The sequence below is a fragment of the Pteropus medius genome, unplaced genomic scaffold (assembly GCF_902729225.1).
Source record: "Pteropus medius unplaced genomic scaffold, Ma_sr-lr_union100, whole genome shotgun sequence".
Classification (NCBI taxonomy): domain Eukaryota; kingdom Metazoa; phylum Chordata; class Mammalia; order Chiroptera; family Pteropodidae; genus Pteropus; species Pteropus medius.
Window position 1 is genome coordinate 11,527,132 of NW_024354503.1, and position 13,681 is coordinate 11,540,812.

The window sequence follows — 13,681 nt, forward strand, 5'->3', positions numbered from 1 at the left end:
ATGTTTAGTCCATTTTGTGTTTTAGACAATGTTTGTGCTTTGTTTGTACTCAGTCATGATTATGGAGCAATCTTATATCTTAATCCATCCCAGTCACAGAGTAGTCTCAGTGTTGTTCTATTACATTTGTCTGTGGTCAACGGACAACACTAAACCCTAGCGTTGTGAGTACCAGGCTGTAGCTCTAGGTAAATGGCCCAAGCCTTACTTGAGAAAGCACCTAGATGCCCAAACTGCTTTCTTCTTCCTCAAAATAATAACAGTGTATATTCATTTCATGAAACTGAAAAGCAAGAAAACATTGAGAAAGAAACACAAAGCCTGATAGTTTTTTTTTTTCACTGAATGGGAACAACAGGAGAGGGAGAGATTTAAGAAAACAAGCCATCATGTGTGTGTTGGCTCTGTGTGAATGCTCAGCTCTGGCAGCTCTCTGAGGGCCATGCAAAAGCGCGTGAGCTTAGGAGAGATTCAGGGTTCCCCCAAAAGCCATCTCAGCTGTGGTAGTAAAGATTACAGTTACCAAACTGTATCTCAAAAAAAAGTAGCACCTGGAGTCAAATGATTTGGAACGTTCTCCCTGGAAAACATTCTGAAGTTGCCAACCATGAGCTTTTCCATTCAATATGGTATTTATTGGATACTAAATACATGTGTTAATGTATCGAAAACTAACAACAATCTTATAAGGTAGGTCTCACTGTTATCCCATTTTATACATGATGAAACTGATATGTGAAAAGGTCTACAAAACAACCTGCCCAAGGTCACAGAGTGTCAGTGCCGAGCTGATGGATAAAGGAAGGTTTTGGTGGTGAGATGCCAAGTTGAAAGAACACACGAGGGGCCAACATGAGAACGAAATGACAGGCACCAACTTTATTGTGGGGAGCACACGCTCCTGCTAGGGGACCACATGGGCTTCATATGTGTCAGAAAATAATGGTGGCATTCTGCCACATATGCGTGATACAATAGCTGAATCATGCTTACATGAGCTGGGTGCAGGTGCCCTACTACACTAATGTAACATTTTAAATCCGGGGTCCTATTCCTAGCCGCAAGCCTGGATCACAGCCAAACCTGAGACCAGCCAGGCTTGGGGCCCACACAGAGCTATGAAGGAAGAGACCTAGGATTTAAACTCAAGAAGTCTGGCTCTGGGGAATGTGCTACTAACCACAATATCAAATAGTTTTAGTTTGAGTATTAAAACCTTTACTACAGTAGTCAGTAAGTTTTAGAACACCTCTACCTCTTATTTCTATTGCTATCTTTCCTCTCTCTCTCTTTCTCTCTCTTTATGTATATGTATAAATACATCTATATATATATACACACACATCTTAATATATATGTGTGTATATATATATATATGCATGTATGTGTGTATATATACATGCGTGTGTATAGGAATAAACATGCATATAATGGATTTTTTAGAATTACAAAACAGATTGTCAAAAATGATAGAATGCAAACTCTGGAATGAGATTATATGTCTTTTTCTATGTATTCAAGAAATTGTATGCAATATACAACAGATCCAAAAACAACGAGAATCTGTTGCTAAATTCTATTTTTCTTTGTTGGAGACCTAATAAAATTTTCTAACTCCTATGTGCTAAAAATGAGTGTCTGTTCAGATTCATTCTGAATTTCCCTTTTCCATGCAATATGCTGTCTCTCTACTCTGTGTTTTAGCCTGCCTCGTTCTGCACTGGGATGGGGGCATCCCACAGAAGTCACTTCCTGCTTAAGAATAATATGAAGCTAGACCCTCCCTCATTGACAACACCATCACAGGCTTCCAGGCAAAACCATCGAACACCCCTGGCAAGAGCAGCTTGGAGAATTCCTGTTGAAAAGTTTCCTATGTTGTAGGCTATGTAGGTACCAAAAGGCAAAAGCTTTCACCATCCTTTATGAATGGAGCTTGATAATCGCCTGTTTATTCTAGATGAGAGTTAATTAAAAAGAGTTATTCTACGAACACACAGTATTCACTACCTCTAGGTTAGACACTATGGGGATTAGAAAATGTCAAAAAAAGTCATCATCTCTCAGGGAGTATATGAGAGTTTTATGGACCCATTTATATGCTGCTAAATAGCAAGTTTGAGCAAGTTCTTTAATTTCATATTCCATTCTCTATAGACATTTATAATGTTGTGTGTATATGTGTATAAACAGGCAAATTAATTAATTACATGCTAATTTTGCAACTGGACATCATTAATATCTATTACCACCTCTGCCAAAGAATCATTGAGTAACACTCAGCAAGTCTCCTCAATGAAATGAGACAAACTACTATATCTATTTCACAAAATCTTATGCTGAATATAATAATAATTATCGCAAGAACATTTTAAAACTAGACACAGATCATGGCCAATTCAGTATCACAAACATTTATTAAGCATCAATAATGTGCCAAATAATTGGGACACAAAAATGACAAAGACAAGTAAGTGCCTGGCAATAGCAAGGGCCATATAGATTTACATAAAAGACAAGCCCATCAGTGGATGATTTCAGCTGGGTGTAGTTGTAAACATTATGATATGTGTTGGAACACAAAGGAGAGACTTCTAAGCAGGTGAATTGAAAATGAAGAGAGCAAGGGGAGGGTGTTAGAAATAAGATTATGCTTAAGAGGGAGGGATCTTTAAAACTCTAAGGGCCCAATATCCAAAATATACAAAGAACACATACAACTCAATAACAACAAAAAAAAATCCAATTAAAAATGAGCAGAGGACCTGAACAGACACTTCTCCCAAGAAGACATACAAATAGCCAACAAACATATGAAAAGATGCTCAACATCGCTAGCTATTGGGGAAATACAAATCAAAACCACAATGAGATACCATCTCACACCTGTTAGAATAGCTATAATTGACAGGACAAATAATAACAAATGTTGAAGAGGATGCAGAGAAAAAAGAACACTCAAACACTGCTGGTGGGACTGCAAATTGATACAGCCACTATGGAAAACAGTATGGAGGGTCCTCAAAAAACTAAGAATTGATCTACCATATGATCCAGCAATCCCTCTACTGGGTATTTACCCCAAAGACTTGAAAACATATATCCAAAAAGATATTTGCACACCGATGTTCATAGCACCATTATTCATGGTGGCCAGGACATGGAAGCAACCAAAATATCCTATAATAGATGACTGGATAAAAGCTGTGGTACATACATGCAATGAAATATTACTCAGCCGTAAAAAGAGATGAAATACTGCCATTTGTGACAACATAGATGGACCTCGAGATAATCATGCTAAGTGAAATAAGCCAGACAAAAAAGTGGAAAAATCACATGATATCACTTATGTATGAGATATAAACCTAAAAGTAACAAATGAACAGGAAAAACAAACAGAGATTCGTGGACATGGACAATAGACTAGTGATTACTAGGGCGGCAGTGAGGGCGGGGTGGGGGAGGAGAGTAGATGGTGTAAAAGGGATCAAATATGTAGTGACAGAAAAAAATCTAACTATGGGCGGTGAATACATGATACAATATATATATGCCTTATATATGTTGAATTATTCACCTAAAACTTACTGGATTTTGTTAACCAATGTCACCAAATTTAAAAAATAATAATAAAATAGTTTTAAAATAAATAAATAAAATTAAATAAAATAATGAAGAAATAGAAAAAAATCTAAGTAGGAATCAGCCAACTAAAGAGAAAGAACAATGTATAAGAATCATGTATAATGACAAACAAGTGAACAATAACAAAATACTAATTCAAAATCCAGATTTTTTTGTCAGCCGTTTCACTGGTTCAGTTGACTAGAATTTTATTTTTTCATTCATTATTCGTTTATTTGGTTGGCATCAGGAAGTCACATATCCTAGCAGCCCAATAGAAAGTCAAAATGCTCTTTTCTACCTGAGCCCAGTGATGATTTCCACAAACAAGATATTGAAAGCATAGCTAACCAAAGCAAAAATAACTGCTAAGAGACAGAAGAAAGCTTTCTCCGGAGCAGATCATAAGGAGTATTTTTTAAATCTCTATTTCTTATGTCTGTGATACAGGTGCACACCCTCGTGTCCTGCTAAGGGCTTAACATGTTCAGGTACAAAGGGAAACTCACTAGTACATCTTCTTAAGACAAATGAAGAGAATTCTGACTTATTAGAAAGAACTAGGTGGTACTTATTAGAGCACTACATCAAGAAAAACCTAGTAGGGAGTACTAATTGGGTCAGTTACAATTAGTCCTGATTGGATTTAAACCTTGTTAAAACTATTTTCTTTAGAATTCTGGGTTTTGGAGAGATTGGCTTTGGGAATAAAATGGTAACTGTGATATTTTTATCAGATTTACAGAATAACAAAAATGCTTTGAAAGAAGTCACGTTAGGCGAAGCCATGACACCAGATAGTTTTCCTACAGCACAGTAAGGTGCAATCATAGTGTGGAATTTTACACTGGAAGTGTAGGAATTTAGAGAAATGTTAAAGGTAGGTTGAAATGAGTTCTCAGAGAAGATCCATCTTATTTTAGAAGCCATCTTTATTTGTTGTAGTTATTACTAGAAACTCAAATGGAATTATAATCAATTTTGAATATCGTTTAGCTCACTTAGGACCAAAATCAGTTTTGTTGGTAACAAAAACACTTTTTAAATTTTAATCATATAAAATATTTGCTCTAGCTGACCTGTACCACTACAGTAAGAAGAAGAACCCACATAATCTTTTTTTGTACATCTCAATTGCAAATAGCAGAACTTATTAAATTATTATTAAATAGGGTATGTTAGCAAGCTGCCATGTAAGTTTTCCTTGTTATTGCACAATGCTTCCATTTACTGTCACTTAGAAAAATGTCCCCCAGCAACATCCCATACACATTCACATACAAATATATTTCTGTTCATTTCCATCTTTGATTTTTCTCTCAGTTTCAACTCTGTCCAAATCATTTTCACTCCTAAGAGTGCTCTCTTTTCTTTCATGAAATTTTGCCAAAGGAAATGCTCGTTATCCAGTAATGTCCCAGGTGAGCTACACATTATATTATTCTAATATAGTTTTCAAGTTTATACTAATGTAGTGGAAGGGAATTATAATTATAACCAAAATTTAGCACTCCTCTTTTGGAACATTAAATAAAATATGAATTTTGGACTATAGCTTATCTGTTGTACCAGTAAGCTAATCTCTACTGAGAGGGAAAAAAATCACAGTTATAAACATTAAAAACACAACTACCTCCTCTTAAATTACAAGTGTTTGTGTGTTTATTTATGTTATTTCAACAGAATATTCTAGACTGCCATAAGCATTACCCGTTGCCTCCTAAAATCCTTTTGGAGCTTTCCCTGATCCTTCAGAAAGAATTAACTGTATTTTTGCAGTACACAGCATACATCTCTACTTAGCAAGAATGCAATTCTTCCTTATATGTCAGTTAACTGCATGTGTGTGTGTGTGTGTGTGTGTGTGTGTGTGTCCAACCAGTTAGGAACTTAAATGGAGTTGGTCATAAGACAAGTTGAGGCCTCAAGTGAGGATTAAGGATTTAATCTTTAATTAAAGGACAGTAAAGACTGGGGTACCAGGAAGTACTATATTGGAATTGGTTTGGGTCATTGTTCAATGGAGCAACTCACAGTCATATTTGGTCCACGCATCATCATCCAAGATGGTGGACTACGTGTCATTTGGGTTGATAACAGTGTCTTGGTTTCAGGTGCATTGTTTGAACTGGAATAGGAGTCTCTGAGTAAGAGTGGAAAAATAGTGAATGCAACCTTGTTGAAAGAGCTGAGCAGATAATTAGGACTTCTTTCAAGTGAGCAGATGCTCAAAAATGGTTCTAGCCTCAGAATGGAAACCAAAATGAAAAGTAAGAAATCAAGAGAGAAAACATTTTAGTCATTAGAAAACATTAACATTTAAGTAGTTATCTCTCTGGATGGATATGAGGATGGATGGATGGATGGATGGATGGGTGGATGGATGGATGGATGGATGGGTGGATGGATGGATGGATAGATATGTCCTATTTTTATAATCAGGAAAACATGATTAAATTCCTATATGATGTGTATATGTGTGTATGTACTATTTCTTTTTCTTTTAAATAAACTCATATTTCTCAACCAAGTGTAATTTTGTCCTCGAGACAGCATTTGGTAATGTCTGAAGATATACTATAGAGTGTGCTAATGGTATAGGGGGTAGAAACTAGGAATGCTTCTAAATATCCTACAATATACAGGACAGCATCTAAAATTCATATTTATTAGAAGCTTTGACCTCTGTCTCAGAATTAACAAAGTAAAAATTACCTGGGCTGACAGATGTTGAAAACATTGTGTTTCATGTTTACTTTTATATTCTATATTTTGACTAACACAGGTCCTCATGTGTAACAAATTCTACATAAATATATGTTGGGTTAAATTGAATTAATACATAAAGAAGATGTGATACATATATATAATAGAATATTACCCAGCCATAAAAAAGAATGAAATCTTGCCATTTGCAACAACATGGATGGACCTAGAGAGTATTATGCTAAGTGAAATAAATCAGACAGAGAAAGACAAATGCCACATGATTTTACTTATATATGGAATCTAAAAAAGAGAATAAACGAATAAACAAAACAGAAACAAACTCTTAGATACAGAGAAAAAAGTGATGGTTGCCCAATGAAAGGGGAGTTGGGAGGATGAGTGAAAAAAGTGAAAGGAATTAAGAAGTCCAACTTATTATAAAAATAGTCATAGGGATATAAATTATAACATAGAGAATGTAGTCAATAATATTGTAATAACCATGTATAGTGTTGAATGGATAATAGACTTATTGGGGTAATCACTTTATAAGGTATATAAATATATAAATGTCTAATCACTATTTTGTATACCTGAAACTAATATAGAATTGTATGTCAAATGGAAAACAAATTAATTTTTAAAAAATATATACCTCTTCTGGACATGATTAATGTAGGTATAAAGATGCATTAGGTATATTATTTTTATAACTAAGAATAAGTAATTAAAAGATACACTTTCTGAACTCATCTAGAATCAAGAATTACAGTTGATTTAATTCAATAAGAGGTTAGTTGGCATCTTTTGGGCATCTATCACTTTGCCAGATGTTCTATAGAGTATAAAAGTAATATAAAATGTATTCTCTGACCTTGAAGAATTTGCAATCTAACCAAAGAGACAGAACATATCTTGAGAAAACTATTTTGTTCCAGAGCAAAACAGCACGTGATTGAGTGTCAAATGAGTAACTAATTAGTGCAACAAGAGTGTAAGGAACAGAAAAAATCAATATGTCTGGAATTGCCAGAGATAGCTCCTTGGCAAAGATGAGAATTGAGCTGACCTTTAACAAGCCAACAGAATTTCAATTAAATGCCCAGCAATGGGGAGAAAGTATTATAAGGCAGAGAAAATAGCATGAACAAAACTAAGAACAAGACAAATCATGGACAGGTTTGTGGAGAGCCAGAACACTACCCTGGCTGAAGCAAGTGAGAGATTTGACCTGCTAGGAAGTGGCCAGGTTATGGTGAGAATCAAATGAGTGAATGTTGATAGAAATAGCCTATAAAATATCTAACTCTGTGAATAGGATAAAACATGCCATCTCCAAAGTTTGGAAATCGTGTTTTCAGTCTTTATCACACTTAAAGTGATTGCTGAACCTAATATGGTTTAGCACATCTTCCTATACCTGCAAACTTTTATAGCAAATAAAGCAACACTCCAGCCTATATAGTGTACCTAATATTCCATAAAGGTGACCATTAGCAAAGGAAAGCCAAATTTAGTTGTTGCCCTATGTAGCCTCTCTCTTTGTGACTACGAAGATAGCAAGAGTCCTTATTTCAGAAAAGAAGTGCTCTAATTAAAGAATTATTTTAATTAACTTAACTAATATCCTAATATTATGTTTTTGTCAAGGGAATGAGAGAGTAAATATTCCGTTTGGTCAAGAAAGCTTGCAGAAGATAGAAATGAACAACTGATTTTGTTAAGAATCATTAGAGTTAATTCAATGTGTGTATATATTGAGCTAGTAATTAAATGCAAGAAGGAATAGATCATCTACAAAAACAAAAACAAAAACAAACAAATAAATAAAATAAACCTTACTTTACACTGAGTGCAGTTTTTATAATCCTTTCTACTTGTTAGGGTAAAAATATCTTTCCTGACTAGAGATCCAGAAAAGAGAACTTTGGAGAATAAATGGGTTTTATATGTGGATTAAGAAGAATGCCAATGCAATAACAATTAATAGTTAATAGGAGCTCCCAAAATAGGTGGACCAATGTGTCTTTAAAATCAAAGATTAGCATTATTTACATTTAAACCTGTAAATTCCATAGTCAAATAACTATAAATTCTTAGATCCCCATAAAAGAATTCTTAGATCTCCGTAAAAGAGATTTTGATAGATGTCAACTCACCTATATAACTTTGTTGGTTAAGAATAGGTTCACCTGCATATAATAGCCTTACATACAGTAGCTTGGCCAAATGGAGATTTTTATTTTCTTTAAAGAGAATTCATGGGGAAGGTGGGCCTGGGCTGTTAATGGTGGCTACGTGATGTCATTTAGGGCAAAGCTACTTCTAGGTTTCTAATAAGCATACTTAGAGGACTTCCAGTTACATTGCATTGTTTATAAATATGTCACATGAACCACCCCTAGTTGAAAGTTTGGCTGAGAAAGAAAACTTTTAATTGTACACATTGCAGTCCCAAATAAAAGTAAAGGAGAAAAATTATGTAGTCCAATCGGCAATCAGTAATTATAGTAAGACCCTCGCCATTACACGTTTGTTAAAGCAATAACTAAGTGCATTGGGTCTGTAACACAACTCTAATATCTAGGTGCCATGCAAAGTTTATTTTCTAGGTTTTCTCTTTTTTTAATTAAGTTTATTGGGGTAACATTGGTTAATACGATTATATAATTTTCAGGTGTACATTATAATTTCACATCTGTATACTCTATTGTGCGTTTACCACCCAAAGTCCAGTTTCCTTCAGCTACCATATATTCGATCCCCTTTACCCACTTCACCCTCCTCCTAACCCCCTATATTCGACCCCTTTTACCCCATCTACATCCCCCCACTCCCTATCCTCTGGTAACCGCTAGTCCGTTGTCCATGTCCATGACTCTCTGTTTGTTTGTCCTGTTTATTTGTTGCTTTTAGGTTTATATCCCACATATAAGTGATATCATATGATTTTCAACTTTTTCTGTCTGGCTTATTTTGCTTAGTATGATTATTTCAAGGTCCATCCATATTGTTGCAAAGGGAACTATTTCATCTCTTCTTATGGCTGAGTAATATTCCATTGTATATATGTACCACAGCTTCTTTAGCCAATCGTTTATCGTAGGACACTTCAGTCGCTTCCATGTCCTGGCCACTGTGAATAATGGTGCTATGAACATCGGTGTGCAAATATCTTTATGCATATGAGTTTTCAAGTCTTTGGGGTAAATATCCAGTAGAGATTTTCTTGAACTAATTAATTTTATGCCTTTAACTTACATTTTTGTCTAATGGATTTCTTGTATCCATTTATATAAAAAGTTTGTGTATAGTACTGCTGTGGCTACAAGGGCAAATCTATGAAGATTTCCACTCAGTCAGAAAGTTATCAATTGATATATCATGGATGGTAATTGACAGAGCTAATTTAGAAAAATGAAAAAAGGGAAATTGCAGGTATGGTATAATACCTTTACTTTCCTGCTGCTTTCTGATTTTGCTAGTAAAGAAGCAAGTGGTGGTATCCTAAGAATTGTCAAACTCCTAAAATAAAGCGTCTCAGAATCTAATAATATCTCCCACGTAGTAGGTTCTCACATAATATTTGTTGACTAAATCTTTTGTCTATTTACCCTTATCAAAGGGTACACAGAAGTTGGTTAAAAAGGAGCATTCTCTATCCACTTAAATTAGGCAGTCAAACGCTTAGTCAGCATCCACTCTATGTGAATAAAAACTCTGTGAGGAGCCCAAAGGAAATACTTGCTGTGATTTCTCACCCTGAAGGTCTTGCCCTGTCTTTTACGTGACCTGGCAGATTTTTTTGATTCACATCCAATGTTAATAAATCAAATCTGCAGGAATTGGTTTCTAAGCCATTTGGCCACCAAGCGGATTATTAACATTATAAAATCAATTTAAAGCCACATTTAAGTGTTTAAAATCATCTTATAATTCCCTTAATTAGCATGTAATTCAGCTTGACATGGAGGTAGGGACTATCAGTCAATATATCAATTGATCAAGCACTGAATTGGTGTTGAGGGGCATTTGAAGACTCAAGAATAACATTCCTTGCCCTCGACAATTTATGATCCATTTAAGGAGACGATATGTATGTGTACAGAGGGAGAAAATCACATAATAATGTCACATTGTATTTATGACTTGTCAAATTAATAGAACAGACAATAAATATTTCATTTTGCCCACCATACCTATAAATCTGACTTTACTGAAGGGGAAACGTGAACCAAAAATATCCTGTTGTAACTCAAATTTAAGACACTGATAGGAAGATGATACATAGCACTTTGAAGACTAGAGTATAAACTACTGTTTACTATATATAACCTCTAAGGAGTTCACTTGAACCTTCATAGGAAATAAAAACCATTATTATTTTTCTCCTTTTCTTAAATTAGGTCATGGAACTAAAGGAGTGTTTGAGCTTCTGTCTGGATGGCGGAGAACCAGGGAGAATCTGCCCTTCAAAGACAGGGTAGCCGATGCCTATTCTGATGTGATGGTCACATATACCATGACCAGCTCCCTATACTTCATTACCTTCGGCATGGGTGCCAGCCCATTCACAAATATAGAGGCTGTCAAGGTCTTCTGTCAAAACATGTGTGTCTCCATTCTGTTGAACTACTTCTACATTTTCTCTTTCTTTGGCTCCTGTCTGGTCTTCGCTGGTCAACTAGAGCAAAATCGCTACCACAGCATCTTTTGCTGTAAGATTCCTTCTGCAGAATACCTGGACCGCAAACCCGTGTGGTTCCAGACAGTGATGAGTGATGGGCATCAACAGGCATCCCATCATGAGACAAACCCCTATCAACACCACTTTATTCAGCACTTCCTTCGTGAACATTACAATGAATGGATTACCAATATCTACGTGAAGCCATTTGTTGTCATCCTCTATCTCATTTATGCCTCCTTCTCCTTCATGGGGTGCTTGCAGATCAGTGACAGAGCCAACATCATCAATCTACTAGCCAGTGATTCCCCCAGTGTTTCCTATGCCATGGTTCAGCAGAAATATTTCAGCAACTACAGCCCTGTGATAGGATTCTACATCTACGAGCCCCTCGATTACTGGAACAGCAGCGTCCAGGAGGACCTACGGAGACTCTGCAGTGGGTTTGCTGCAGTGTCCTGGGTGGAGCAGTATTACCAGTTCCTGAAAGTGAGCAACATCAGTGCCAATAACAAGAGCGACTTTATCGGTGTTCTACAAAGTTTATTTTTAAAAAAGCCAGAATTCCAGCATTTTCGAAACGATATCATCTTCTCCAAAGCAGGGGATGAGAACAACATCATTGCTTCTCGCTTATATCTGGTGGCCAGGACTAGCAGAGACAAGCAGAAAGAAGTCATAGAAGTGTTGGAAAAATTGAGACCTCTGTCCCTCTCAAAGAGCATCCGATTCATCGTGTTCAACCCCTCCTTTGTGTTCATGGACCATTATGGCTTGTCTGTCACAGTGCCTGTCCTAATTGCGGCTTTGGTGTTCTCCTGGTGTTAATCCTGACTTTTTTCCTGGTGATCCACCCTCTGGGAAACTTCTGGCTAATTCTTAGCGTCACCTCAATTGAGCTGGGCGTTCTGGGCTTAATGACATTATGGAACGTCGACATGGATTGCATTTCTATCTTGTGCCTTATCTACACTTTAAATTTCGCCATTGACCACTGTGCGCCACTGCTTTACACATTTGTATTAGCAACTGAGCACACCCGAACACAATGTATAAAGAGCTCCCTGCAAGAGCATGGGACAGCCATTTTGCAAAATGTTACTTCTTTTCTTATTGGGTTAGTCCCCCTCCTATTTGTGCCTTCGAACCTGACCTTCACACTGTTCAAATGCTTGCTGCTCACCGGGGGTTGCACACTTCTGCACTGTTTTGTTATCTTACCTGTGTTCCTAACCTTTTTTCCCCCTTCCAAAAAACACCACAAGAAAAAGAAACGTGCCAAACGAAAGGAGAGAGAAGAAATTGAATGCATAGAAATTCAAGAGAACCCTGATCACGTCACCACAGTCTGAAGGGTGTAGACTAATGGATTATTTTTCTTTTCCAGTATCGCACAACGATGCAGGGCGAGTAAAGCTCAGACCTCAGCTGCTTGGGCTGGCCAGGGGTAACAAGGCAAGTCAGATCAAGAGTGAATTATTCATGACACATCAAGGTGTCCACTTCTTGGGGGGAAGAAAGAATCAAAGAAGGGGAAAAGTTCTTTACGACCTTGTTCTCCACTAAAGATAAATTTCTGTATGTGATCTCAGAGCTCTTCCAAGGAATGGACAAATCAGTGGAGTGTTAGAAGGCCAAAAGAACCAACTGCTTTTAAAAATAAAATGCTTAGGAGAGGTAGAGAAAAGAGGAAAGGGGGCCTCCAAATAGGAAAAAAAAAAACATAGGAAATATCAAAATTGCCATGACACTTTCATATTTATTTTTTGCGAGGTTGATCAAAGAAAACCTATGCACTTGGGAAGTAAATATTTAATCCCGTCTAAACCAAAGGACTTCCCAATCCATTTTATGTGTATGTGTGTATATATATATATATATATATATATATATATATATATACTATATATACATATACTTAGGTTTGTCTTTAGCATACATTGACATTTGTATGAAGGGAGATATCCATTTGCAGAGAGGCTGTCCTTTCTCTGGAAAGTCAAATTGGCCTTAGCCAAATACAGACACATTCATGGCCATTCAAAACCAACTCAAGTGTTTCAGCAGCAAGGATATTATTTAACTGTGTGATAAGCAAAATAAACAGAGAAATGAATCTATTAGATTCTACATATCATATCATCAATCTTTGGGTGATTTAGCAAAAACCGCAAAAAGCATTTGAATCAATTACCACATGGACAAGGTTTAAAATCTCATATTAGGGACAAATAGTTGATATGGCTTTTCGTTGGCTTTTAATGGTACTCTGTATTTGGGAAAGCTGACTTGGCTGCTTTCAGAGAGCTCACCCACTGCAAATGAGCATGTTACATATTTTGTCCATACATATATGTATAAGAGTAGACAAACATGTGCATGTCTTGTGAGTGTGTCTGTTGTGTGTATGTGTGTACGAATTAGAGTATTTCATAGTTATAGTGTTTTCATTTTAGATGGTGAAAATATACTGCCATGGAATATAGATACTTGCCACAGGAGAAAGGAAACATAACTAGGAAATTTGTTATAGAGTAAAATAGAGTAAATGGACCATCATCATTCATCATATACCATCAACTGGTTCTCAGTGTAAAGAGAATATTCTAATCCTATAAAGCCTAATTGTGTTCCTTGCATTGATATTTGGAACATTAA

The 13,681-nt window shown here is 36.1% G+C and overlaps 1 protein-coding gene across 1 annotated transcript in view; it reads left to right on the top strand.

Annotated features, from left to right (window-relative positions):
• The window catches only part of PTCHD4 (patched domain containing 4), a 175,169-nt gene extending 162,308 nt beyond the window's left edge, over positions 1-12,861 (top strand). The window contains 2 exon segments of the mRNA XM_039854344.1: positions 10,743-11,822; positions 11,825-12,861. Coding sequence (XP_039710278.1) covers positions 10,743-11,822; positions 11,825-12,375 — 1,631 coding nt within the window. The 3' untranslated portion in view covers positions 12,376-12,861.
• Positions 12,862-13,681: the final 820 nt, after the last annotated feature.